We start from the raw sequence: 24,498 nt of genomic DNA, 5'->3' as shown, positions 1-24,498 counted from the left end.
GACAAGTACCGGTTCAGCAATGGCCGCATCCGATCAATCCGGTAATAAAAATAATAATAGTCGTAATCGTAATCGTAATAAGTCGCGTAATCGTAGTTCGAACTCGTCCGGTAATTCGTCGAACGGTAACGGTGATCGTAGTGGTAATAATGGCTTCGTACAAGCCAAAGATCGTACCTGCTATAAGTGTCATAAACGGGGCCATATGGCCAAGTCTTGTCGATCCGCCGGAGGGAATTATAGAAACGATACCAACCCTCGGGGAAGTATCGTTTGCTATCGTTGCAATCTGACTGGGCATATCGGTCGAAACTGCCCACAGAACGGTGATTCGTCGCGTAATAATGGTGGTAACGGTTCGTCGAGTGGTACATCGGGTACGTCTGGTCCGTCAGGTTCGTCCGGTTTGTCAGGTCCTCGTCCGTCTATCGCGTTAGGTCTTTTTCCGTCGACATCTGGAAAAAAAGAAAATTTCTCGTTAGATGAAGGTCGTAGTCGTAATATCGTAGATGAATTCGTTAAAAATAGTGTCGGTCGTAGTAGTTTCGGTGACAGTGTTGCGATTTCTAATTTCGGAAATTCGCGTAACGTAAATATCGGGTCGAACTATTTTTTTAGGTGACTCGACTGCTTTGAATCTCGGTGAAGAAAATGCATACGTCGAGACAAACGACGACGACGGCGTCGATTTTATCACGTTTGTCGTCGATAGTGGTGCGACGTCGCATTTTCTGAAACATCGTGGAGTCTTGCACGATGAGAGGAAAATAAACGAAAGTTTACAATCCGCTCATTGTGAAGTCTCTTTGATCAAAGAAGGAGTAGGTCGATTGAGAGTTCTAGCCGATGACGGAAACGTCTATTGGTTGAACGAGGTATACTACGTACCTAGTCTTTCTTTTAGTCTTCTGTCCGTGTCGAAAATCGTAGCGAATGGTTATCGTTTCTTCTTCGATGAAGATCCTCGTTTGGTCGATCCTGCGGGAAATTTAGTGTCAAAATTAGTACTTAATGATAATGGATTGTATACGATTCAATTTATGATAAATATACCTCCTATTTTGTACTCCTGTTCCAATTATTCATCTGCGTTAATTTCTGACGATAGTAGTGACTCGACAAATGTAGGTAATACTTCGACGACGATAGGTAATGATTCTGGAGTTGTAGTTTCGAATGTTTCTAGTGTAGGTATAGGAAATACCAGTACGTGCAGTGACAGTGATGTAAATCTGAAAAATAAAAAGAAAGTAAATAGGTTAAAAGGTGAAGGTGACATCTGGCATCATAGGTTGGCTCATACGAGCAAAACGGTACTAGATAAGATTCCTGAGTTACGTGGATGTGATTGCCCACCTTTCAATCAGTGTCAAATTTGCTGTAAAGCAAAACAAAAGAAACATACCTACGATTCGAGTAGGTATAGGTATCCGAATCCGCTCGATCTCGTTCATATTGATTGACGTAATGGGTCCTATTACAGAAGGACTAGAAGGCGAGCGATATTTGATTGGCTTCGTAGATGACTGTACGAGATGGGGAGTAACGTTCGGAATGAGAAGTAAAGCCGAAGTAGGTACCTACCTGAAAAAATTTGTAAATATTAGTGAAACGTTATGGAGTACGAAAGTGAAGCGTATCAGGTGCGATAACGCTAGTGAATTTATTGGAGGTACCTTTAAAGAGTTCGTTGATGAAAAAGGCATATCGATGCAGAACAGTGAGCCTTATGAAAAGCAGCATAATGGCACCATCGAGCGTTTCTTCCGAACCATCCAAGAAAAAATGCGAGCTCTATTGTACGAAGGAGGTTTAACGAATAAATTCTGGCTTTACGCTGCATACACGGCGAACTACGTGTACAATCGTTTACCGCATTCTGCCTTGAACGATCTGTCACCGTACGAGCTGTGGAATCGCCGAAAGCCGGATTTATCGAGAGTGAGATTGTTTGGAAGCGTTGCACGAGTTTTAGTACCGCCTGAAAAGAGAAAGAAAACCGATGAGAAGTCGATAGATATGGTATTGTTAGGTTTTACAGAGACAGGTTATGTATTGTACGATGTTTTACGAAATAAATTTACGAATTCGAGTTGTGTAGAAATAGACGAAACGCGTAAGATACACGATGTTATTAACGATCATTTGTTAAAAACATCGGTATCAGTGAGTGTAAGCGATGTGAATATCGTACCTACGGTTACACCGGTAGGTAACGCTGATTCAGCTCCTGGTTGCTCCAATTGGATAAACCCAGATGAGCTGACTGAGGCCGAACGTAGCGGTGATAACTTGGTAGATCGTAGTTTGATCGATACATCTTCTTCAGATGAACGTAGCGACGATTTTGCTTGCTTTGCACTCGCTGGGGTCGATGACCTTACGTATGAAGAAGCGTTGGCGAAATTTTGGCGTGTAGCGATAGATGAAGAGTTAAAGGCGATGGAGATCAAAGACGTTTGGTATTCAGCATCTGAAAAAAGTGTAAATAAAGAGAATTATTCGAAAGTAGACAGTAAGTGGGTTCTAAAGAAAAAAATCAACTCGAATGGTGGGGTGAAATTTAAGGCGAGATTGGTGTTGCGTGGTTTCAAAGACAATCATTTCTATGAGTTGGATGAAATATACGCTCCAACACCTAATCAACCGATAATACGCTCGATGCTCAATCTAGCTATGGTCAACAAGTGGCAGTTGAGACAGCTAGATGTGAGTACTGCATTTCTCAATGGAGATATAAATCGAGGTATTATGTTCAACCCACCGAAAGGGACTAATGAAGAGAAAGGTGTCGTATATATTCTCAAACGTTCGTTATACGGGTTAAAAACAAGTCCCAAATCGTGGAACGTAAAATTGAACGAGTACTTACTTTCGCTCGGTTTCGTAAGGAGTAAAGTCGATCCTTGTGTGTATTTCGACGCTGAAAATCCTCTTCGTTGCGTTTTTGTCGTTTACGTGGACGATTTTCTAATTACAGGTTGCGACGATCGTCTTATTGAGTGGTTGGTCAAGCGTTTGAATGAGCGTTTTGGAATAAGAGACCTGGAACAATGTAAGAAATTTATTGGTATGGAAATTAATCGTAGTAAAGACAAGTTAGAAGTTCATCAAAACACGTATATCGAGCAATTAGTTAGTGATTACGGGCTGTCTAATTCGAATAGTATTTCAACTCCCATGGAACCGAACTTGAAGATTACAAATCTCAAGCTCGATAAAAGTTATGAAACCAAAGTGCGTGGTCTCTTAGGAAGTTTGAGTTACATAGCAAGGGGAACACGTCCTGATATTGCTTTTGCTGTAAACTTTCTAAGCAGATACCAGCACTTGGCAAATAAGGAGCTATTCGAATACAGCAAGCGTATCTTAAGGTATCTACGTAGTACGTTAGACGTGAAACTTACCTACGTAATACCTAAAGTAGTCGATAAACACTCTGTAAGAGTGTACGTAGATTCGGACTTTGCTGGTGATTGTTTAGATAGAAAGTCAACGTCTGGAATTTTTGTATTGCACTATGGCAATGTAATTGACTGGGTAGTCAAGAAACAAAATTGTGTAAGTCTTTCGTCGTGTGAAGCTGAATACGTTGCGTTAAGTACGTCTGGAAAGGAAGTCTTGGCTTGGCGAAATCTGTTTGTCGAATTAGAAGTTCGTATTGACACCGTACCGGTGTATTGCGATTCTAATGCAGCGATTGCCGTTGCGAATACGGTCGAATCGAAACGTACCAGACATATAGATGTCTGTTATCATCATATACGCGATTTAGTCACAAAACAGATCATTTACTTGCAAAAGATATCTTCGGCGGATCAACTTGCCGATATTTTGACCAAAGCTACGACACGTACCGTATTTGACAGACTCTGTGAGTCATTATTTAACACTTAAATTAAGTTTTCGAGTCGATTTTTATGTAATTTAAGTATAATTAAACTGAAATTTTGCTGTAAAAATATTTTGTTTCAAAGTGTTTACAAACACCGGTATTGATAAGAAGCAACAAGTTTTACGTTTATTTAAGTGGTACGCGTGTTAGGGAAAATATTTTTATGGTGGGGTGTTGGCAAAATTGGTCTTGTAACCGTAACGTATCGAAAAGTGTTCGGTAATTTTAGTTTTTATTTTTAATAAAAAATAAATTTCGGTTTCGCGATATAGATATTGTTGGTTACGTATTAAATGGATTTTTGTTTTTTTTTTTTTTTCGTAAAATCGCGTAAACTGTTGGCTGTTAAAATATCGTTGTTTTTTCGTTGTTTTCGTTAGTTACTAAGTTAGTTCGCGTTAATATTATTCTTGTCGTCGTAAAGTAAAGTCATCGAGCTTTTTGCTCAGTCTCATTTGTCTGGTTTATTGATCGTTAAGGTCAATGACCGTTAATAATAAATATCTATTTATTTTGTTGAAAGTTTGTTTTCGATTTGTCGAATGTTAGGCAAGTTTAATATTGTTGTGAGTCAGATTTATCGATTTTGATCGATTTATCGTACATTCTTCGTCAATTTGGTAAAATTTTGATTTTTTTCCCCTCATGTTTGGCCTAAATTTGATTTTCAAAAATTCACCAAAAATGGAAAAATGCACTTTAGCACTTGAAATTTTGACAGGTGATAAATTGTTGCCTGATCTTTCGATCTACCTTTGTACGGTTTGAAAAATTTTGTGCAAGTCCTATGTTGGAACGCCAAATCTGCGATTTTCAGCTGACCTGTCAATCATAATGGCTGCTATTTTGTAAGTAGTGCCACTTTTTGTATGAGTACAAAGCTAGAAATGTTTCTTAGGACTCTCCCTTTAAGAAAAAAGTTGTCCCGGAGGATCGACGGGGGGGGATGCAATAGATCCTCAAGCGGGCTCCCCGACCTAGGTGCGGTGAAAAGAAAAGAAAACATTCGTTTTAAAATTATCAAATTTTGAATTGCTTTTATTACTTTTTTTTTGTAACTCAATTATAGGTATTGCCAAACAAATTTCGATTTTGACTTAGGTTCGAAGGTGAACGTACAATATTAAATATTATTCAAAATTTATGAATTTTGATTTTATTGATTATTATAATGATAATTAAATCAGATTCAGATTTTCAATATTAACTCACAAGTTCACCAGTCGCCCCCTCGAATGCGATTCCTCTGTCATCATTTCATTTCAACCCTCAACCATAGAGAAATTTACGTTCAAGTCTAATCTAATTAGTAATTAGTGACCTTGAAAAAATTCCCCAGAAAAGACATCTACTTCTTAGATTTATTGTATTGGATAAAGTTTATTAAATAGTAAAAAAAAAAATTGCAAAAATAACTAAAAGTAAGAAGAAAGAAGACATAATTATTCAGAACTGAAAAAAATGACAGAAATCCTGCATTGGTTTTTGTGAATAATTTGGCTGTTTCAGTATTTCATTAGGAAATAGGAATTCAGAATTTCGATCATTGGTATGTGGTAGTTGCCAGCTGGTTCCTTAATTACCATTACCAATTAAAAAATATCAATTTAATAATCATTGTCATAAGTGATTAAAGAAAAAGAACAGACAGACAGACTAACCTCAGATTCAGAAAATTACTCAAAACATACTAATTATTACTACCCAGTACCCTTGATTTCTCAACGTCTGAACTTAGTGAATTTCACATCACATTGCGAAGAAACAAATTTATAATGGGCCCTGAAAAGGACCGTTTTGGTAACTCAGGCCACACCTAGGCCATCCTCGTAATCGGATTACTAACGGTAACGGTGGTAGAAATTTAATCGGAACCCGTTGACAGCTCCTTTTCCTTCACCTTCGGATCGGGTCTCTTCGGTAACAACACCTTATGGATAAACGGCAATACTCCACCTTGCGAGATGGTAACACCGGACAGTAATTGGCCCAATTCTTCATCGTTTTTAATCGCCAACAGCAAATGACGAGGAATGATACGCTTCTTGTGGTTATCACTGGCAGCGTTTCCGGCTAATTCCAACAATTCAGCGACGAGGTACTCCAATACAGCGGATAGGTAAACCGACGAACCAACGCCAATTTTCTTGCCGTATTTGCCTTTCTTCAAAAATCGACGAATTCTGCCGACTGGGAACTGGAGACCAGCACGCGATGCCAGAGTCTTCGGCTTGGCACGAGTTTTACCACCTTTACCTCTTCCAGACATGATGACAATTAAAACGATCACACACAACGAAACTAAAACTTAACTTACAAAAAATCACGAACTCTTCAAAACGTAACAAGAAACAACGCACAACTTACTAAACAGAAGCAGAAAACAAACTATGACCTGAAACCGCTCCGTTGCGCGTTCTTATAGTTTTGATTACGTAAACGGTAGACCAATCAGATTCGTGGAAAATATTGCTACTGTTTGATTGATGGAATTCCTCGTTTAATAAAACGCCTTTGAAGACCCGTAAACAAACATTCGCGTAAGGATGTTTTTATCTAGATCGAACAGATACGATTCTTGGAAATAAGATAAGAGATTTTACTGCGTAATATCCTCGTTTTCTTGGAAATCGAAATTCGAAAATGCGAAATATTTACTTGAAACTTGAAAGTACATCAGCTGTGATACTGAAATTTTAATTTCCATTCCCAAGGATTTGTTATTGTAAATTTCAAATCAAAAGACATCATTTTTCACTTTCGATTCCGATGGCAAAAAATTTGTACTTCAATTTCATCCAATTTATTCAAGTTCAAAAAAAATGTGTTGTCGCTTGTTGAGTTGTTGCAATCGCAATTGCACCATTAGAGAAATTATTCATAAGGTACCTGTCTTTTAATTTTCGCGTTTTTTGACAAAGATTTCATGAGATGACTCATCAAAATGGGTTAAAACTTCGGAAGAAAATCAAAAATTTCTATCAATAGTATTTTTGAGTACCTCTACCTACCTAAAACTTTTGAAGAATTTCGAGCCCAAAACTGGATCACGATTTGCAGAATTTCTTGAAACATTGCCATAGGTAATATTATGATGCATCAAAATGGTTGTAATTTTGCAAAGATTCGAATATTTCGACAAAAATGGTTTTTTGGGCGTTTTTGAAGAATTTTAAGCCATAGAATTGGGTCGTGTCTTTCTCAATTTTTGACCAAGATTTCATACGATTCATCAAATGAGGCCAAAACTTCGAATGAAAATGAGAAATTTACATTAAAAGTTTTTGGAGTAGGTACCTACCTACTTTTGAAGAATTTTCAGTTCAAAATTAATTGGGTCATGATTTAGGGATTCAAAATGATTGGAATTTTGGAGAGATTTTAGCCAACTCGTAGGTATTTCAACGAAAATGTTTTTTTGAGTATTTTTGAACATTTTCCGGGTAACTTATGTACTTGCAAAAAAGTGTCATATGCGACTCACGAAAATAGGTAACATGAAGAAAAGTCAGGAGTTATATGATTAAAATAATAATTATGTATTTCTATTTTCCAACGTTTCTTGAAAATTTCAAATGTTTGAAACATGGCAAGCAAAACTAGTTAATCGGTTCGACTTCTTTTAAATTTTAAATTCAGTTTGCTTTTCAAAAATCCATAGAATCGTGATTCGTGACCCAATTCTGCGCACAAAATTCTTCAAAAACATTCAAATGCCCTATTGCAGGTACAAAATGCGAAAATCCGAAGTAGGTACATAGTAGGTACATCCTACATCTTTTCTGATGTTTTAGATCCATTTTGATCCTCCCCTCCCCCTTGAAACACTTGGAAAAAATATCTACTCAGAGCCCTGTTCCATCGATAAAATTGATAAAAAAAATAGCGTCTATGTACTTTTCTATTTTTTCAATAAAATTTTAAAATCTTCAGGTATATACCTATTCATTTTAGAATTTGGTTAAAAAAAGAAAGGTACTCGTATACCTATTATAAATAAATATTGATTTTTTTTCATGTTTACCTGAACTAATTCACTCTCCATCTCCTTTTCCCCTCTACCTACCGGAATCCATTCAACTGCATGAAGATTCCTTTACAGTGGCACTGTGGCAATAAGCTGGCAATAGAAAATTTCTACAGAAAATCGTGAAATTTTTTCAAACTCAATTTTATGCACTTTTGAACCTCTAAACTTGTAAAATAATAACATTTCTTACATTTCTTATAAATTCTGATAAATATTCACTTTAATAAAACGTTTTCAATCTTCATCTCATTCATCACTTTTTTATTGAAAAGTTGAAAAATGTTGACTTTTCCATAGAAAATTGATAAAATTCCACAGCCAGTATACCTAAATGCCTCCATTTGAATCTACACATTTGAATTTACTGTAGAAAAATTCCATGGCCACTATAAAGGAAGCTTGCTTCATACATACATAAAAATAAGATGGGAACCAATTTGATTGCATTTGTGTATAATGTATGATAGGTACAGGGTGTTCCGGAAATCGTCTGCCAAAATTGAAATTCAACACAACCGTAGATGATACTCGAGGAGACATAAAGAGACGAACAAAATACATATTGTACATGATTGTGTTATTATTATGATCACGACTGGTTGCTATCTTGCGAATTGAAGGAGCCACATCCACATGCTTCAATGAACTCAAAAAATTTAGTAATTTTGAAAAAATCATCTAAAATAAGTAAATGTTTGAATCATTCAATTCAAGTATTATAGGTACTTATATTGGAATAATTGGAAACAATTGGTGTGTCTTGGACTCTTGGACTTATATTTTATTTAGATCTTAGCCTTTAGGCTTTAGGTACTCAAAAACTTGTTATTTCATTCGAAAACTGAAGTCTAAATCTAAAGCAAGTTCTAGTCTAGTCTAGTTCTACTCTACTGATGAAATAAATATTAATTAATATCAGAAGATTTCTCGTTGATTAGTGAACATGTAGGTTCAAGGTTGTACCCTAACCCTAACCTCAACACCCAAAACGTGGCAAAAGGCAAACTGGCAAAGTACTTCATCTGAATTCTGAAATATGGGCCATTAAAATTTAATTGACGAATTACTTTCATTACGCCAATGTTCTTTTCTTTTTCCATCGGAAATGCGAAGAATAAAAAGTCTTGCAGATGTTGCAGTTGTTGCAGAACCAGTTTATCCACCGGTGCAATTGATCATTTCAATTTTCACGCATGCGCCGCACCAATGCTCTTCTCTCCCTCTCTCCAAATCCCTCATATTTTTTATCAATTCTGATGATAAAAAAATCAAAACACGTGTGAATAAGACAAAATAGAACTTTGTTGCATTTTTTATATTTTAATCATTTTAAATTGTATATTGATTAATCAAAGATACGTTTCTTAATTCTTGCTGCATTAATCGAAAGCAATTCAGAAGCTCGTAGTCCTGAAAGTATTTCTCAAGTGAGCAATTTATAACTAGGAATTTCGTCTATCAACGGATACCAACTGGTGTTTATCATTAGCACAGTTTCAGGTACATACTAATTATTATTACTCTTCAATTTGTTACACACATTTTGTACTTCTGGATTTATTTCATTATTTCTTACTGTGTAAACTGTTTGTCCACATTATGCCTCAAGGCAACGGTATCTTCGCTGGAAATCCAAAATCGTACAGAAATAAATCACAGAAGTACAATTGGTGTTTTTTTTTTCAAGTAATCAGAAACTTTACAATATGAGAGCAGATAATTATAATGTCTCGTACGAGTGGTATTGAACCTTTGTCTACTGCTAGTTCTTACCATATTATGTGTTATTTTCACAGGAGACGTTACGAACATGACAGAGACAGAATCCCAGTCAGTTAGCTGTACTTCTTCGATGGGCACGACCAACGATCATAATTACAGTACCAGAACCATTACTCCTGAAGAAGAATCTTGGCAAACGCTCAAAATAACCAAGTCAACGGATGCCGACGACAAAGAACACGATTACAAACTATTACTGGAACACCCGCAAAAAAGCATTCTCGGCGACACTTTCATTTATTGCACCGAACGAGGCGACGAATATCACTTAGATCGAGCGATCTTAGTCTCTAAATCGAACCTTTTAGCAAAGCTCTGTGAAAACAATGCCGAAGTAAATATTGATCATATAATCAGCACAACAATCCAAGAAGAAGACGTATTAGCTCTCATATTTCAAATAATGTACGAAAACGATTTGAAAAGCTTGATAAACGAGCATAATTTCGTCGACTTGTTGAAAAACATGTGTTATCTGGAGATGGAAATCGATTTAGAAGTATTCGAAAGTTTCATCAAACAAATCATCTTACCGAAGACGGAATTCTGTTACGAAATGATCAAATTATACTTATTCGTGTTGAGCTCCAGAGTAATCTAAGAATGTCGATGCGATTATTTGCTACCAATCGTCAGTCGATATTTATCCAATCGTTTGTTGGAAGCGTATAATATGAAGGAATTTCTAGCTGTACCCTTCGAAGGACTCTTTCGTATACTTTTGAATACGAACGTTTATGAACCTGAAGATAAAGGCTTGATTGGTCGTATTTGTGCCGAATGGATTTGTCGCGACTTCGACGATCGTGTCGTTAAATTGGTTAAATTGGTGAATGCCACGAAACATCGATATGGAATTTTTCACTATTTGGGTGCGAATGCGGTTGAAGAGCAGTCGATAATTGATTCTTTGAGAGAAATAGATGAAAATCATCGAGTAGAAGAGGTCGAAGAACGTTTCAACGAATTGCTTTCTTACTATGGAGATGTTAAATTTGGTAAGTATTTTGATTTTACTTGGAAGGAAATTCTCTGAGGAAATTGATTTTAATCATCTTCAAATTTGTTTACAGATCCTTCGCAGTTGGCTGATGAAATATCCGATGAATCGAGAAATCGTATTATAAATGCTATCGATTTACCCGGCAGATGGTGCATGTTTCTGGAAAAAGGATTATTTCACGACGTCGTAATCAACGTTCGAGGAGTTACGTACAAACTGCATCGTATAAAATTACTAACGTCTTCGACGTTCTTCCAGGAACTATTCATCAAAAGCAGCAAATCGATCGACTCCAACGTCAGCGTCAAGTCGGAAAAATTGACCATTGAGACGTATACATTTGACGAAATTAACCCAGCAGCTTTTGAAAAAATAGTCAACTATATTTACGGAAAGGAAATTGAAATCACTTCGGAAGATCTGATCATCAACGTGCTCAAAGCTAGCCACTTTTTTAAAATGGAGGATTTGTATGACGAATGCAATGCGTGGTGCTTACGTTCAATTAGTAAAATGACTAGCGCTGTTTTCGACTTATTTCAGTTCGCCAGCGAGAAAGAAAAGAATACAGATCTGTATGACGATGTGGTTCAACGTATTCTTAGCATGTGGCCGAAATTCAACGATAATGCATTTAAAAACATTTCGTTGAAAGTTCTAAAGGAGCTCGTCGCTTTACCCGATTTATCTCTGGATTCTACCGATGAAGTCGTCGACCTGTGTTCAAAATGGATCTTTCACGATTTGGGAAAAAGATATCCTCACATGTACAAAATCGCCAAAGCTGTCAATCGGAATTTCGCACCTTGTATCAAACGAATGAAATTAGAAACACCCGATGCTGAAAATTTGGTCGAATGTTCGATAGAAACGATTAAGAAACATTTAACCGAGATCCTGTCGTCTTCGGCGCTCGTGTCTTCGAATTTCGATCCGTGTTATTTGGAATTCAAGCATAAACCTCGTTTCATGGCTACGAAAACAGAAGGAACGTTGAGCATTATGGACGAATATTTCAACGAAATTGTCTCGATCAATCCGAAAACGTTGCCAGTGTATTCTTCTCAAGATAGAATTTCAATTATTCGACATTCAGCTACAATGATCGACGATAAATTATTTATCCTTTTTAATACCGAGGATAAATTCTATTTTTATGTTTATCTACCGTCGTCGAAAAAGTTTATTTCATTGGCTGACGACGTAAGAATGAATCCATTAGACAATTACGTGATTTTAAATTTCAACGGTGAAGTATCCTATCTTGAAGATTATTCTTCGTTGAAATATTGCTTTCATTTGAATCGATGGATTACAATTTTGGAACGTGGATATTCGCAGAAGTGGTATACGAGTAATGGAAAAATCTTGTTCAAGGTATCGTGCCATAGACCACCGCAGCTAGCTTTGCATTCGTTGGGAGTATTGAAAGCGTGGTTCTTCGATGCTAAAGCGAAAACGTGGGTCAAGTTACCTAATGTTCCTGTTCGGCCATCAGCTGTGTCCTTAGATCCTGTCAAATGGGAAAATTTACCCATCAGCGTGAATGTAATTGAGAACGATTTCTGTGTTCTGTTCAAACGAAAAACCTATTTCTTTCATTGGAAGACTCAAACTTGGAGTAGTATCGATAATTTGTACCAAGATTTTTTGACGTTCACTGAGCGTGAACAAAATATTCTGTATATTTCCGCCGAGAATGGAGTTCAGTTATACTCGCCTGTTCAAAAACAATGGATCGCTGATCAACAACTGAATAACTTCAAGAGTATTACTCCTATCCATACGGTCATGAAATAATGTCCAAGCGAAGTTATAATCATACTTATTACGAGAAGTATATATTGAAATTTATTACGAGCTGCTGATTTTTTTTGTGAGTTCCTGTGTATTTTTTTTTGCATTAATTAGTATACCTTATCTATTTTGTTTTCAAATATTTTTATTACTTACTGAATTCTGTTTTGATACTAAGATTTATTGCGCTGATTCTTTCGATGTTTTATGCATGTTTTTCGCGATAAATGAATTTTTTATATCCTAGTTTGTAATTTAATTACCTTCGTGTATGTCAGTAGTAGTAATTTCTGTTCACTTGGCAAAAAGTGTCGATTTAACTGGCTAATTTGAAATCCGAAAAATTCATCTGGCGTTTTATAGATGGGAAGATGGGGCAAAAAAAATCAGGAATTGGGTCATGAATTTGGAAATTTCTGCTGAAGGTGGTGTCAGTTGACCCATCGAAATTGGTTTAAATTTCGACAGAAAATCAAAAATTCCGTCAAGATTTTTTTAAAACAGTTCTGAAGAACTTTGAGGTCAAAATCGGATCAACAGATCATGATTTTTGAGACTTTTAAAAGTGTCGTGACCTTTAAAAATGGATTAAAATTTTGCGAGAAACTGAAATCCCATACGTACCTATTTTAACGAAATTAAATGGATTTTAAGCGTTATTGAAACATTTTGAATCTCAAAATAGGTTAAAATTTCAGGAGAAATCAAAAATCCTATCAACGTTTTAATACAGTTTTAAAGAGTTTCAGGACCATGATTTTTGAAATTTTTGAAAAAAAACACTCCATGGGTCACCAACCTACCTATTTTCAACTTCTCTTGAAAGTTCGTGTAATGAACAAATTGAACACGAACTATGGTAGCCAAATCTGACTTATCAGCTCGACATTCTTATTGAATTTTTATTCAGTTCAATTTGCTGAGTGGAATCAAGAATTTAAAAAAAATGCTCAATCTTGTTTGTTGTTTTTAAATTCTGCTGGATACATTCGGCATTTTTTTCTTTATAGTCGAGGAGCTCGCAAAAGGGTCAAATGCACCTCCCTGCCGAACCTCCGGAACAACTTTATTCTTAAAAGGGGAGTCCTCAGGAATATTTCTAGCCCTTGTCCTCAAAAAAAAAGTGACCCTACTTACAAAATGACGGCCATTTTGATTAACAGGTTAGCCAAAATCGCAGATTTTGGGTTCCAACATGGAACTAGCATAACATTTTTTAAACCGTACAAAGGTAGATCGAAAGAGCAGGCAAAAATTCATCACCTTTCAAAATTTCAAGTGCTAAAGTGCCTTTTTCAAGTTTTGGTGAATTTTCAAAAAATCAAATTTTGGCCAAAAATGTGAGAAAAAAAAAATTTTACCAAATTGACCTAGAAAGCTGAAATTTGGGGTATACTCTATTTTCGACCTGCCAAATCGATTTAAAACTGTTTCAAACCGTTTTGAACAGTTTTGGAGCCTCCAGCAGATTTTTGGAACTCGAAATTCCCACAAAATTTCATCAAATGGAGTTGGAAAGCCAAAATTAATTCTGCAAACCAATTTCAATACGCTAAGAAGTCAACTGCAGATAAATTTCAAGTCATTTTGGAGCCTCCAGAAACTTTTTGAAAATTACTGGAGCCTCCAAATTGGAATGCACAGTTAATTTTAGCTTTCCATCTCTATTTGATAAAATTTTTGTGAAATTTCAAGTTTCAAAAATTTACTGGAGGCTCCAGTAATCTTCAGAAAACCGCTGGAGGCTCCAAACCCACTTAAAATGTACCTGCAGTCGACTTCATAGCGTATTGAAATTAGTTTGCAGAATTAATTTCGGCTTTCCAATTCCATTTGATGAAATTTAACTATGCACTCCAATTCAAACACACTCTGAAGACGACTTCAGGCGAGTTCAAGTCATTTTAGAGCCTCCAGCAGATTTTTGAAACTCGAAATTCCCACAAAATTTCATCAAATGGAATTGGAAAGCCGAAATTAATTCTGCAAACTATAATTTCAATACGCTATGAAGTCGACTGCAGGTACATTTCAAGTCGGATTGGAGGCTCCAGTGATTTTCTGAAGATTACTGGAGCCTTCAGAAAATTTTTGAAACTTGAAATTTTACAAAAATTCAGGGATGGAAGAGCCGGGAGTGAGCCAGAGCCAGAGTCTGAAAGAGCTGGATTTTTTTAGGAGCTAGAGCCAGAGCCAGGAGCCAAATAAATGAAAGTGCAGAAAAACATCAAGAGCTCTCTTGCAAAAGAGCTCCTTATTTTACTCAAGAGAGCCATCATCATAAGGAGTCTTTAACCTGGAAAGAGCCAGAGCCGAGTGGGAGCCCACAAAAGTTTTCAGGCTCTTTGGCTCCCAAAAAGTAGAAAAAAAAGTAAAAAAATGCGCAAAATTTCATCAAAAATTCAACTTTTAACTCACATTTGTGAAGAAATTGAAGAATTTCTACGTTTGTTTTCTCATTGAGAAATAAAATGAAAATAAATGCAGTATATTTTCATTTTTTTCATCATTTTTCACGAATTTTATATTCTAATTTAAAGAGCCAAGAGCCAGAGCTGGAGCTGGAGTGGGAGCCGAGAAATTGGAAGAGGGAGCTGAGAGTCAAAGAGCGGAGCCAGAAGGAATTGAGGAGCGAGCAAGGAGCCAAAGAGCACATGTAAAGAAAAAGGGCCAAGAGCCAAGAGCGAGCCAGAGCTAAAACTTGTGGGGAGCTGAGCCAGAGCCAAGAGCTGGAGCCCTGAATTCAGGGCTCTTCCATCCCTGCAAAAAAATTTTATCAAATAGAGATGGAAAGCTGAAATTAACTATGCACTCCAATTTTAACACCCACTGAAGACGACTTCAGGCGAGAAGTAATTTTAAAGCCTCCAGTGAATTTTTGAAAGGTTTTATGGCGTCTTTAGGAGAATTGAAATTTCTAATTAGTAGCTGGAAGCTTTGAAACCACCATGCCGTCGACTTCACTTCATAATGTATTGAAATTAGTCCGCAGAGTAAATTTCGGCTTGCTAACCTCATTTGATGACATTTTGGGAAAATTTCAAGTTTCAAAAATCTACTGGAGGCTCCAGTAATTTTCAAAAAGTTGCTGGAGGCTCCAAAATGACTTGAACTCGCCTGAAGTCGTCTTCAAAGTGTGTTTGAATTGGAGTGCTTAGTAAATTTCAGCTTTCCATCTCCATTTTGATGAAGTTTTGGGGAAATTTCAAGTTTCAAAAATTTACTGGTGGCTCCAGAACGACTTGAAATTTACCTGCAGTCGACTTCATAGCGTATTGAAATTAGTTTGTCGAATTAATTTTGACTTTCCAACTCCATTTGATGAAATTTTATGGGAATTTCGAGTTTCAAAAATCTTCTGGAGGCTCCAGAACTGCTTAAAACGGTTTGAAACAGTTTCCAATCGATTTGGCAGGTCGAAAATAGAGTACATCCTAAATTTCAGTTTGCTAAGCCAATTTGGTAAAATTTTGGATTTTTTCCCCTCATTTTTGGCCCTTTGGTTTTTGAAAATTCACCCGAACTCGAAAAAGGCTAAAAAGGCACTTTAGCACTTGAAATTTTGACAGGTAATGAATTTTTGTCTGCTCTTTCGATCTACCTTTGTACGGTTTAAAAATTCTATGCTAGTCCTATATTGGAACGCAAAATCTACAATTTCGGCTGACCTGTCAATCAAAATGGCCGCCATTTTGTAAGTAGGGCCACTTTTTTTTAGGACAAGGGCTAGAAATGTTCCTTAGGACTCCCCCTTTAAGAAAAATCTTGTCTCGGAGGATCGGCAGGGGAGTTTTAGCCAAAAAATGTATCCATCCCCATCGCAGTGAATTGAATCATGATCACCACTCAAATCTCACGACTCATGGTCAGTGAGACAGTGAGAATCAATTTTAAAAAATACCTACGTAGTACGTACCTAAGTGCAATTTTATTGTAGAACTGATGTAGAAAATTATGACTCCCTGCATAAATCGTTCAAACTTCAAACTTAAAATTCCTGTTGCAACTAGTTTTTAATATTCATAATGAAAACTGCGCATGCGCCGATGCAGCTTATTTCTTTTGTTTACATGCAGATTACAGTTCTGAAAAAAAAATAAAAAATCAAACGTAAAATCTGCGTAAATTGCGATTTCAAATTGTGAATTTATTTATTGCATGAATTATTTTGATATGTGATAGACCAATTTTCTCGTGAATCAAAGAATAGTGTTTCGTGGATAGTTATGAGAAGAAACTTTAAAAGTCATCTGCCAAGGTATTGTTCGTGATCGAGAGAACCTTTCGTTGGATTTTTGCTGAAAATCGAAATCAGGTATTTGCAGATCATTATGTAGAAAAAGTATTACTATATCGGGTCCATGAACCATTTTGAAATAATCTGCTGTGTTTTAAGAGCTTTACAACTCTTTCGTATTCTGATCGTTTCTAATACTCATTCTATTGTGTTTTTCTTTACCCAGGAACTACGTTAAACATGGCAGACTCCCAATTAGATGGTTCTCCTGCGATTGGCACAGTAACTGATGAACATTCCAGTGGTGATAGTTCCAATACCAATCCAAATGATGAAGAATCGTGGCAAAATTTCAAGATAATTAAATCGACGCATAAAAATGATAACGAGCACGAATACAACGTATCGCTGAAAGACTCGCAAATAAGTATTATCGGCGATACCTGGGTTCGCACCGAAAAAGGCGATAGTTACTTCTTAGATCGAGTAATTATTGTTTCTAAATCGAATCTTCTCGAAAGATACTCCCAAGACTTTGACAAATTAATCTTCGAAGATATTATTGCCAGTACAGTCAAAGAAACCGACATGTTCGCTCCAATTTTTCAAATCATGTACGGAAAGGATTTGAAAAACGTGATAAGCGAGAGTAATTTTGTCGATTTGTTAATGAACATGTACGATCTCGAAATGGAAATAGATTTCGACGTATTCAAGCAGTTTATCGAAGAAACCATAAAACCGAAGAAAGAAGTTTGCAGTAAAATGTTCAAATTGTACTCGTTCATGTTGAACTGCAGAGTGTTCGACGAAAGCTTCGATTATTTATTACCAACCGTCAGTCGATATTTTTCTGATCGATTACTGGAAGCGTGTAAAATGAAGGCATTTTCATCCGTACCGTACGAAGGGATTTTTCTTATACTGTCGCATCGAAATGAAGATGAATCTCAAAATGAAGCCGAAAGTAAAATAATTGGTCGTATTTGCGCCGAATGGATCTGTCACGAGTTTAAGAAACGTATCGACAAGTTGATCAAGTTGGTGAATGCGACGAAACATCGTTATGGTATTTTCCACTATTGCAGTACGGATGAAAAAGGATCGATAGTGAGCTCTTTGAAGCAAATTGATAAAAGTCTTCGAGTACAAAAAGTGGAAGAATGTTTCAACGAATTGCTTTATTACGATGGTGAAATTACTTTTGGTGAGTAATGATTTTTCGTACGTGGTTTTGAGCTTAATTGAGCTCGAGTTAAATTATCATTCGTTTTAATTGTATTTTTCCATCTAGGTACTTCAGAACTAATCATTTCAAATTCTTCATATTTTTACAGATTCTTCCAAATTGACCGACGATGTAGTACCACATGAATCCCGAATTCGTATCATAAATGTTATCGATCAACCTCGCAGATGGGCCATGCTTCTAGAAAAAGGACGATTTTGTGACGTGATCATCGACGTTCAAGGATTTCCTTATAAATTGCATCGAATCAAGCTGTTGTTGTCTTCTCCCTTCTTTTACGATTTGTTTACCAAAGACAACGAATCGCCTGACTCCACGATCGACGGAAAATCAGAGTCAGACGAAATCCCAATGGAAACATACACGTTGGATGAAGTCGACGCTGAAGCTTTTGAAAAAATAATCCGTTACATTTACGAAGGTGAAATCGAGATCACTTCAGGATACCTGATGATTAATTTGCTCAAAGCCAGTAAATTTTTGCAAATGGACGATTTATACGAAAAATGCTATTCGTGGTTTTTGAATTCCGGCCATAAAATTCCGAGCATTATTTTCGATTTATTCGAGTTCCTCTGCGAAAACGACGTGAATTCGAAGCTATATAAGTTGGTAACTCTTCGCATTCACGCTGTGTGGCCAAAATATGACGTAACTGCTTTCAAACGTATCTCTTTGAAAGCTCTAAAGGAAATCGTCGCTTTACCCAAGTTATCGATGAATACCTCCGATGAAGTTATCGACCAGTGTTCGGAATGGATCTTTCACGATATAGAAAAAAGATACTCTCTGATGTACGAAATCGCCAAATCTATAAATCGTAATTTCGCCATGAAAATGAAACCGTTGAAATTGATAAGTCCTGAAAATTCAGTCGAGTATTCGGTGAAATGGGTTAAAGAACAGTTGCTCGCGATCTTGAAGTCTACTGCGCTTGTATTTGTACCGTTGAAATACGATTCGGGTTTGAAGAACGAACAAAGGCCCCGTTTTATTGGTACACGAACGGACGGATCGTTATGCATTATGGATGAATATTTCAGCGAGATTGTCTCAATAAGTCCGAAAACGTTACCTGTTTATTCGACCCAAACGAGCATTTCGATCGATCGACAATCAGCGGCTATGATCGATGATAAATTATTCGTTCTTTTCAACGTCGGCGTGAAGTTTTACTTCTATGTTTACTTGCTGGCATCGAAAAAGTTCATTTCGTTGGCTACTGATGACAGACTGAATTCGTCCTTCGAATACGTGATTTTGAATATCAACAATTCGGTATACTACGTCGATGGTGCAACTGTGCTGCAATATTGCTTCCATTTAAATCGATGGATTACATTTTCTGAGCTCAAGTCGAATAAAGTATGGATGGCGAGTGATGGAAAAATAATGTATCAAATGTTCCTTAAGAAATCTACGCAACAAGTTTCGTCGTCGGAAGATCTTAAAATCGAATATTACGATTTCAAACAAGGAATGTTGGCCGAGTTACCTGATGTGCCTGCAGTTGATCAGCCATCACTCGTGGATGTGGAGGGACGTGAAAAATGCGATAATTTACCAATCAGTGTGAATGTTATTGGTAAGGATTTTTGTGTGCTGTTTAAACGAAAAACCTACTTCTTTCATTGGAAGACTCAAACTTGGAGTAGCATTGATAATTTATACGAAGATTTCTCGACGTTCACTGAACGTGATCAGAATATTCTGTTTATTTCTGCCGAACATGGAGTTCTTTTGTATTCTCCGGTGCTGAAAGAATGGATCGCTGATCAGAAATTGAACAAATTTAACAGCGTTTCAGCCATTCATATGGTTATGTGATTGAATGGTATTTTATATTGGTTCATGTTTATATACTTACTTATCTATTTGTATTGAAATGTATCTTTTACCTGTGAGTAATTATAGGAATCACGTGTTTTTCTTGTGTTTGTTGGGATTTTTTTTTGTATAGTACGAGATTATTGTCCATGTTTAAGGTATAAGTTATGAAATATTTCAATCAACCAATTTTGTTTTGCTATAAAATATAATGTACCTACATTTTTTTGATAATTTCTTTTGATATTTTATTTTATCCAATGTTTTTCTCAATGAATGGATGTGTGGTTTTGGTAGTTACAAATTTTCAATACCTATCAATATTCGCAACAGATTCGCAATTAATATCAAGATTGGTTACAATTTATTTCAAATACTAGGTATAGACTGAATATACAATTTGAGACCTATATTGTCTGCAGCGTCTGTACTTCAGGTTCTGCATATTTTGTAGAAAATATTTCAATGAAGCAGGCAGGCGGTTGTGAGGTGGCGGATGGAAGGAAAAATACCTGCGCATGCTCCGATCTTTCGTTAGCTTATCAGAGTTATCAGCATTTTATTGTACCGCTAGCCCCAGCTGGCCCATCTCAAGAAACATGAACAGCATAATATGAGCATAGCATCTCGTTTTCACGATTTTATGTGTGCATGTATCAAAATAATTACCAAAATTTGAGTTCAATTTAAAATGACTCTTGACCGATCGCTGAAAACAATTGTTTCGTGCTTCATAGATCGTAAAGCAAGTTGAAGAAGTTTCTTTCGCAGTTGGGTAGTCATCGCATTACCAAGTGATCGATCGTTGTTCGTTGAAAATATATAACAGGAGTTTAAGCTTGTACAGCCATCAACTGGTGATCACAGTTTTACAGGTACGAACAATTACTTAAGTACGTATAATTATATTATCATATATGGCATGATATTCCAAGAAAAGTGCTAAAAACTGGCATGTAACTTTTGCGTTTACCTCTCAGAGCAATTATCGTGTAAGCTTTTTGTTAAAAATAACGAATAGATGAGAGGGTATAAATTGTATCATTTTGTAATACTCTGCTCAACATGTGACTTGACGAACTTTTTCTTATACTTTACTAAAACCATGCCATTGTGTGTTATGTTCTCAGGAGCAATATCTGCAGATATGGCGGATTCTCAGTTGGATAAATCTACGATCGATACAACTACTACAACCGATAGCGATAACCATTCTAGCGGCGATGTCCCCGCTGTCACACCTGTCGACGATTCGTGGCAGAATTTTAAAATAACCAAGTCGACAGATGCCAACGACAACGAGCACGATTTCAAACTCTTACTGGAAACCCCACGAAAAAGTATTCTCGGCGATACTTGGATTTGCACCGAAAAAGGCGATAAATATTACTTGGATCGAGCAGTCTTGGCTTCTAAATCAAACTACCTTGCGAGGCTGTCGGAAGGCAACGTAAAAGTAGACATGGGAGCAATGATTATGAGTATAATTCATGAAGACGACATGTTATCTCCCATCATCGAAGTAATGTACGGAAAAGATTTGAAAAGCGTGATATGCGAGAGTAATTTCGTCGATTTGTTGAAGAACATGTGTCATTTAGAGATGCAAATCGATTTAGACGTATTCAAAGAGTTCATCGAGGATACAATAATACCGAAGAAGGAATTCTGTCACGAAATGATCGAATTGTACTTTTTTTTACTCAGCTCAAGAGTGGTGGAAGAATGCAAATGTGATTATTTACTACCAACCGTTAGCCAGTATTTCTCTAATCGATTGTTCGATGCGTACAAAGTGAAGGAATTTTTATTCATGCCCTTCGAAGGACTACTCCGAATTCTGTTGCATCGAAACAAAGATAAATACCAAGATGAAGATTTTGTTGGCCGTGTTTGTGCGGAATGGATTTGTCACGACTTCAAAAATCGTGTTAACCAGTTGATTAAATTGGTGAATGCAACGAAACATCGTCATGGAGTATTCCGTTATTGCCATGTGAATGAAGAACAATCTCAATCTACAATAGATTTTTTGAAGAAGATCGATGAGAATCTCAGGATGCAACAACTGAAAAAATATTTCAACGAGTTGTATCATTACTATGGTGATATTACGTTTGGTGAGTGGATATACCTATGTTTTACTTTATTAATCAACTGCAGATAAACAAAGAATTTGAATCAGTCATATAGATGTTATATAAGTCTGTTAAAATTTGGATTTTAAACCTTTGAAATTTATTTCACTTTATATTTTTTTTAAAAATCAATAGGTAATATTATACTCTTGAGAATGAGAAGATTGATGTGAGCTTGAAATTGAAAATCTGTTCCTAAAGCAAGCGTTAACTTTGACTGTACAAATTAGTGTGAAATTTTAATTGCAGATTTGCAAATCGAGCCGACTGAAAAATTAACCTAAATTCATAAGATAAGGTATCTTTAGGTATGTACTTGAAATTTGCGACAAAAATTCTCAAGTTTTGTTCGTTTATGTTTACAGATTGTTCACAGTTGGCCGATGAAATATCAGACGAATTTCAGTATCGTATCATAAACATCATCGACCTACCTAGCAGATGGGCTACGTTTCTGAAAGAAGGACGCTTCTGTGATGTCATCATCGACGTCCATGGATTTCCTTGCAAATTGCACCGTATCAAATTGCTGTCAGCCTCGCCGTTCTTTTACGATCTTTTCACCAAAAACAACAAATCATTGGGTTCCACAGTCAACGAGAAGTCTGAAAAAGATAAATCGATAATGGAGACGCATACATTTGATGAGATCGACGCAGTAGCTTTTGAAAAAATAATCGACTACATTTACGAAGGAGAAATTGAGATCACTTCGCAAGATCTTATAATTAATTTACTCCAAGCTAGCGATTTTTTGAAAATAGATGATCTATATGAGAAATGTCGTTCCTGGCTCTTAGATGCTGAGAATGAGCTCGATATTACTGGTGACTTTTTCGATTTATTTCATTACCTCTATGAGAATGAACGGAATTCAGATCTGCATGTCGTTGTGGTCAATCGTATTCTTGAAGAATGGCCAAACTTCGAAGATAATGCCTTCAAAAACATCTCCTTGGAAGTTCTGAAAGAAATTGTCGCAATACCCGAATTAGAAATGGAAACATCCTACGAAGTAGTTAACGTATGTTCGAAATGGATCTTTCACGATATGGAAAAAAGATGCCATCACATGTACGAAATCGCCAAAGCTGCTAATCGAAATTATACCGTTAAAATTGATCTGCCAAAATCGGAACCACTTGAAAATTCTGTCGATTATTCGTTAGATTGTGTAAAAAAATCTTTCACGGAGATCCTGCAGTCCACTGCTCTTGTGCCATCGACTTGCGATCCATTTTTCAAGTATGATCAGAAACCCCGTTTTATTGGCGTCAAAATCGAAGGAGCGTTGAGCATTATGGATGAATATTTCAACGAAATTGTTTGCATAAACCTGAAAGGTTTGCCTACTTATGCGACACAACCTGGTACTTCAATTAATCGTCATTCAGCGACTATCATCGATGATAAATTATTCGTACTTTTCAACATCGATGAAGAATTCTATTTTTCTGTTTATCTTCCGGCAATGAAATCGCAAAAATTCATTTCGTTGGCTACCGATGCCAGAATGGATTCGTCAGTCGAGTACGCGATTTTTACCTGCAACGATGAAGTGTTTTACTCTGCGGGGATACATATACATAAATATTGCTTTCATTTGAATCGATGGATTACTCATCGGAAACCGCGAAGTGATGATGGTAAAAAGTGGTTTACGAGTGATGGAAAACTCCGCTTCGCAATATCCTTGAGAAAACAAGAGAATCTAGGTTGGTCGAATGTTCTTCGGGCCTATGTTTACGATTACCAGACAAAAAAAACCAAATGGTTGCCAATTTTGCCTGTTACGCCATCACTCGTGGTAAAGGAACCTGAAAAATGGGATAATTTACCTATCAAAGTGAATGTTATCAAGAATGACCTTTGCGTCTTGTTCAAATCAAAGACTTTCTTTTTTCATTGGAAAAGTCAAACTTGGAGTAGTATTGATAATCTGTATGAAGACTTCACTACGTTTACTGAACGTGCTGACGATATTTTGTTCATTTCAACCAAGAATGGAGCTCAGCTGTACTCTCCCACTGACAAAAAATGGATCGCCGATCAAAAATTGGATAACTTCGAGAGTATTTCTGCCGTCCATACAATTATGAAATGACATGTTGACATGCTTGTTTCGTCTTGACTTGAGCTTTTGTTTTAAGTAATAAGTTTATTTTCTTTATCTTTATTTTTGAAAATCCAAGTTTTTCTTGATAAATGGTATTTTAACGTTTTTTTATTTGGAATTTTAATTATTATGCGCTGAGTGATGGTAAAAAATTTCGGATCTTTGTATTTTTTTAATGCATTGAAATGCAAACGTAGATTAAAATAATCTGACTGTGTTCGTAAAGTTGAAAATAAATTTTCAATTCTGCTGAGATATTTTTCAAGTTACTTATTTGCAATTTTATCCGTTCCATAATTATTAATTTGATTTTGTTCTTTCGTTAGGAAAATTTTTGTCCACTGGTACTAGATTTTTTTCTCGTTCGTTCTGTATGATCAAAAATTGGCCTCTTGTATTCGTTTTTTCTCGACGTGACAAAAAA

General features: G+C 36.3%; 4 protein-coding genes across 4 annotated transcripts; 3 read left to right on the top strand and 1 right to left on the bottom strand.

Moving 5' to 3' along the window:
- Positions 1 to 5,130: 5,130 nt before the first annotated feature.
- LOC135844812 (histone H2A-like) lies at positions 5,131 to 6,266 on the bottom strand. The gene has a single exon (XM_065363167.1). It carries the CDS (start codon positions 6,162 to 6,164, stop codon positions 5,760 to 5,762), a length of 405 nt encoding a protein of 134 aa, XP_065219239.1. The 5' UTR covers positions 6,165 to 6,266; the 3' UTR covers positions 5,131 to 5,759.
- A 2,866-nt stretch (positions 6,267 to 9,132) lies between these two features.
- On the top strand, positions 9,133 to 12,753 carry LOC135843811 (uncharacterized). Its single transcript, XM_065361827.1, has 3 exons — positions 9,133 to 9,425; positions 9,722 to 10,705; positions 10,781 to 12,753. The coding sequence occupies exons 2-3, from the start codon at positions 10,381 to 10,383 to the stop codon at positions 12,508 to 12,510; spliced, it is 2,055 nt and encodes a 684-aa protein (XP_065217899.1). The 5' UTR covers positions 9,133 to 9,425; positions 9,722 to 10,380; the 3' UTR covers positions 12,511 to 12,753.
- Positions 12,754 to 16,533: 3,780 nt separating this feature from the next.
- Positions 16,534 to 20,054, top strand: LOC135843579 (uncharacterized). Its single transcript, XM_065361509.1, has 3 exons — positions 16,534 to 16,822; positions 16,971 to 17,951; positions 18,082 to 20,054. The coding sequence occupies exons 2-3, from the start codon at positions 16,985 to 16,987 to the stop codon at positions 19,818 to 19,820; spliced, it is 2,706 nt and encodes a 901-aa protein (XP_065217581.1). The 5' UTR covers positions 16,534 to 16,822; positions 16,971 to 16,984; the 3' UTR covers positions 19,821 to 20,054.
- Positions 20,055 to 20,371: 317 nt separating this feature from the next.
- LOC135842476 (uncharacterized) lies at positions 20,372 to 24,329 on the top strand. Its single transcript, XM_065359957.1, has 3 exons — positions 20,372 to 20,695; positions 20,951 to 21,940; positions 22,324 to 24,329. The coding sequence occupies exons 2-3, from the start codon at positions 20,968 to 20,970 to the stop codon at positions 24,060 to 24,062; spliced, it is 2,712 nt and encodes a 903-aa protein (XP_065216029.1). The 5' UTR covers positions 20,372 to 20,695; positions 20,951 to 20,967; the 3' UTR covers positions 24,063 to 24,329.
- The last annotated feature ends 169 nt before the right edge of the window (positions 24,330 to 24,498 follow it).

This window comes from Planococcus citri, chromosome 4, assembly GCF_950023065.1.
Source record: "Planococcus citri chromosome 4, ihPlaCitr1.1, whole genome shotgun sequence".
NCBI classification, from domain to species: Eukaryota; Metazoa; Arthropoda; class Insecta; order Hemiptera; family Pseudococcidae; genus Planococcus; species Planococcus citri.
The sequence above is the reverse complement of the archived record's forward strand: the minus strand, read 5'-3'. Positions and strand labels throughout refer to the sequence as shown.

What these genes read in the sequence shown, in the direction of transcription:
- LOC135844812 (XM_065363167.1), bottom strand. Translation starts at nt 6,164, where the DNA reads ATGTCTGGAAGAGGTAAAGGTGGTAAAACTCGTGCCAAGCCGAAGACT.
- LOC135843811 (XM_065361827.1), top strand. Translation starts at nt 10,381, where the DNA reads ATGAAGGAATTTCTAGCTGTACCCTTCGAAGGACTCTTTCGTATACTT. An exon ending in CTATGGAGATGTTAAATTTG is followed by an intron (nt 10,706 to 10,780) that starts GTAAGTATTTTG and finishes ATTTGTTTACAG; the next exon opens with ATCCTTCGCAGTTGGCTGAT.
- LOC135843579 (XM_065361509.1), top strand. Translation starts at nt 16,985, where the DNA reads ATGGCAGACTCCCAATTAGATGGTTCTCCTGCGATTGGCACAGTAACT. An exon ending in CGATGGTGAAATTACTTTTG is followed by an intron (nt 17,952 to 18,081) that starts GTGAGTAATGAT and finishes ATATTTTTACAG; the next exon opens with ATTCTTCCAAATTGACCGAC.
- LOC135842476 (XM_065359957.1), top strand. Translation starts at nt 20,968, where the DNA reads ATGGCGGATTCTCAGTTGGATAAATCTACGATCGATACAACTACTACA. An exon ending in CTATGGTGATATTACGTTTG is followed by an intron (nt 21,941 to 22,323) that starts GTGAGTGGATAT and finishes TTATGTTTACAG; the next exon opens with ATTGTTCACAGTTGGCCGAT.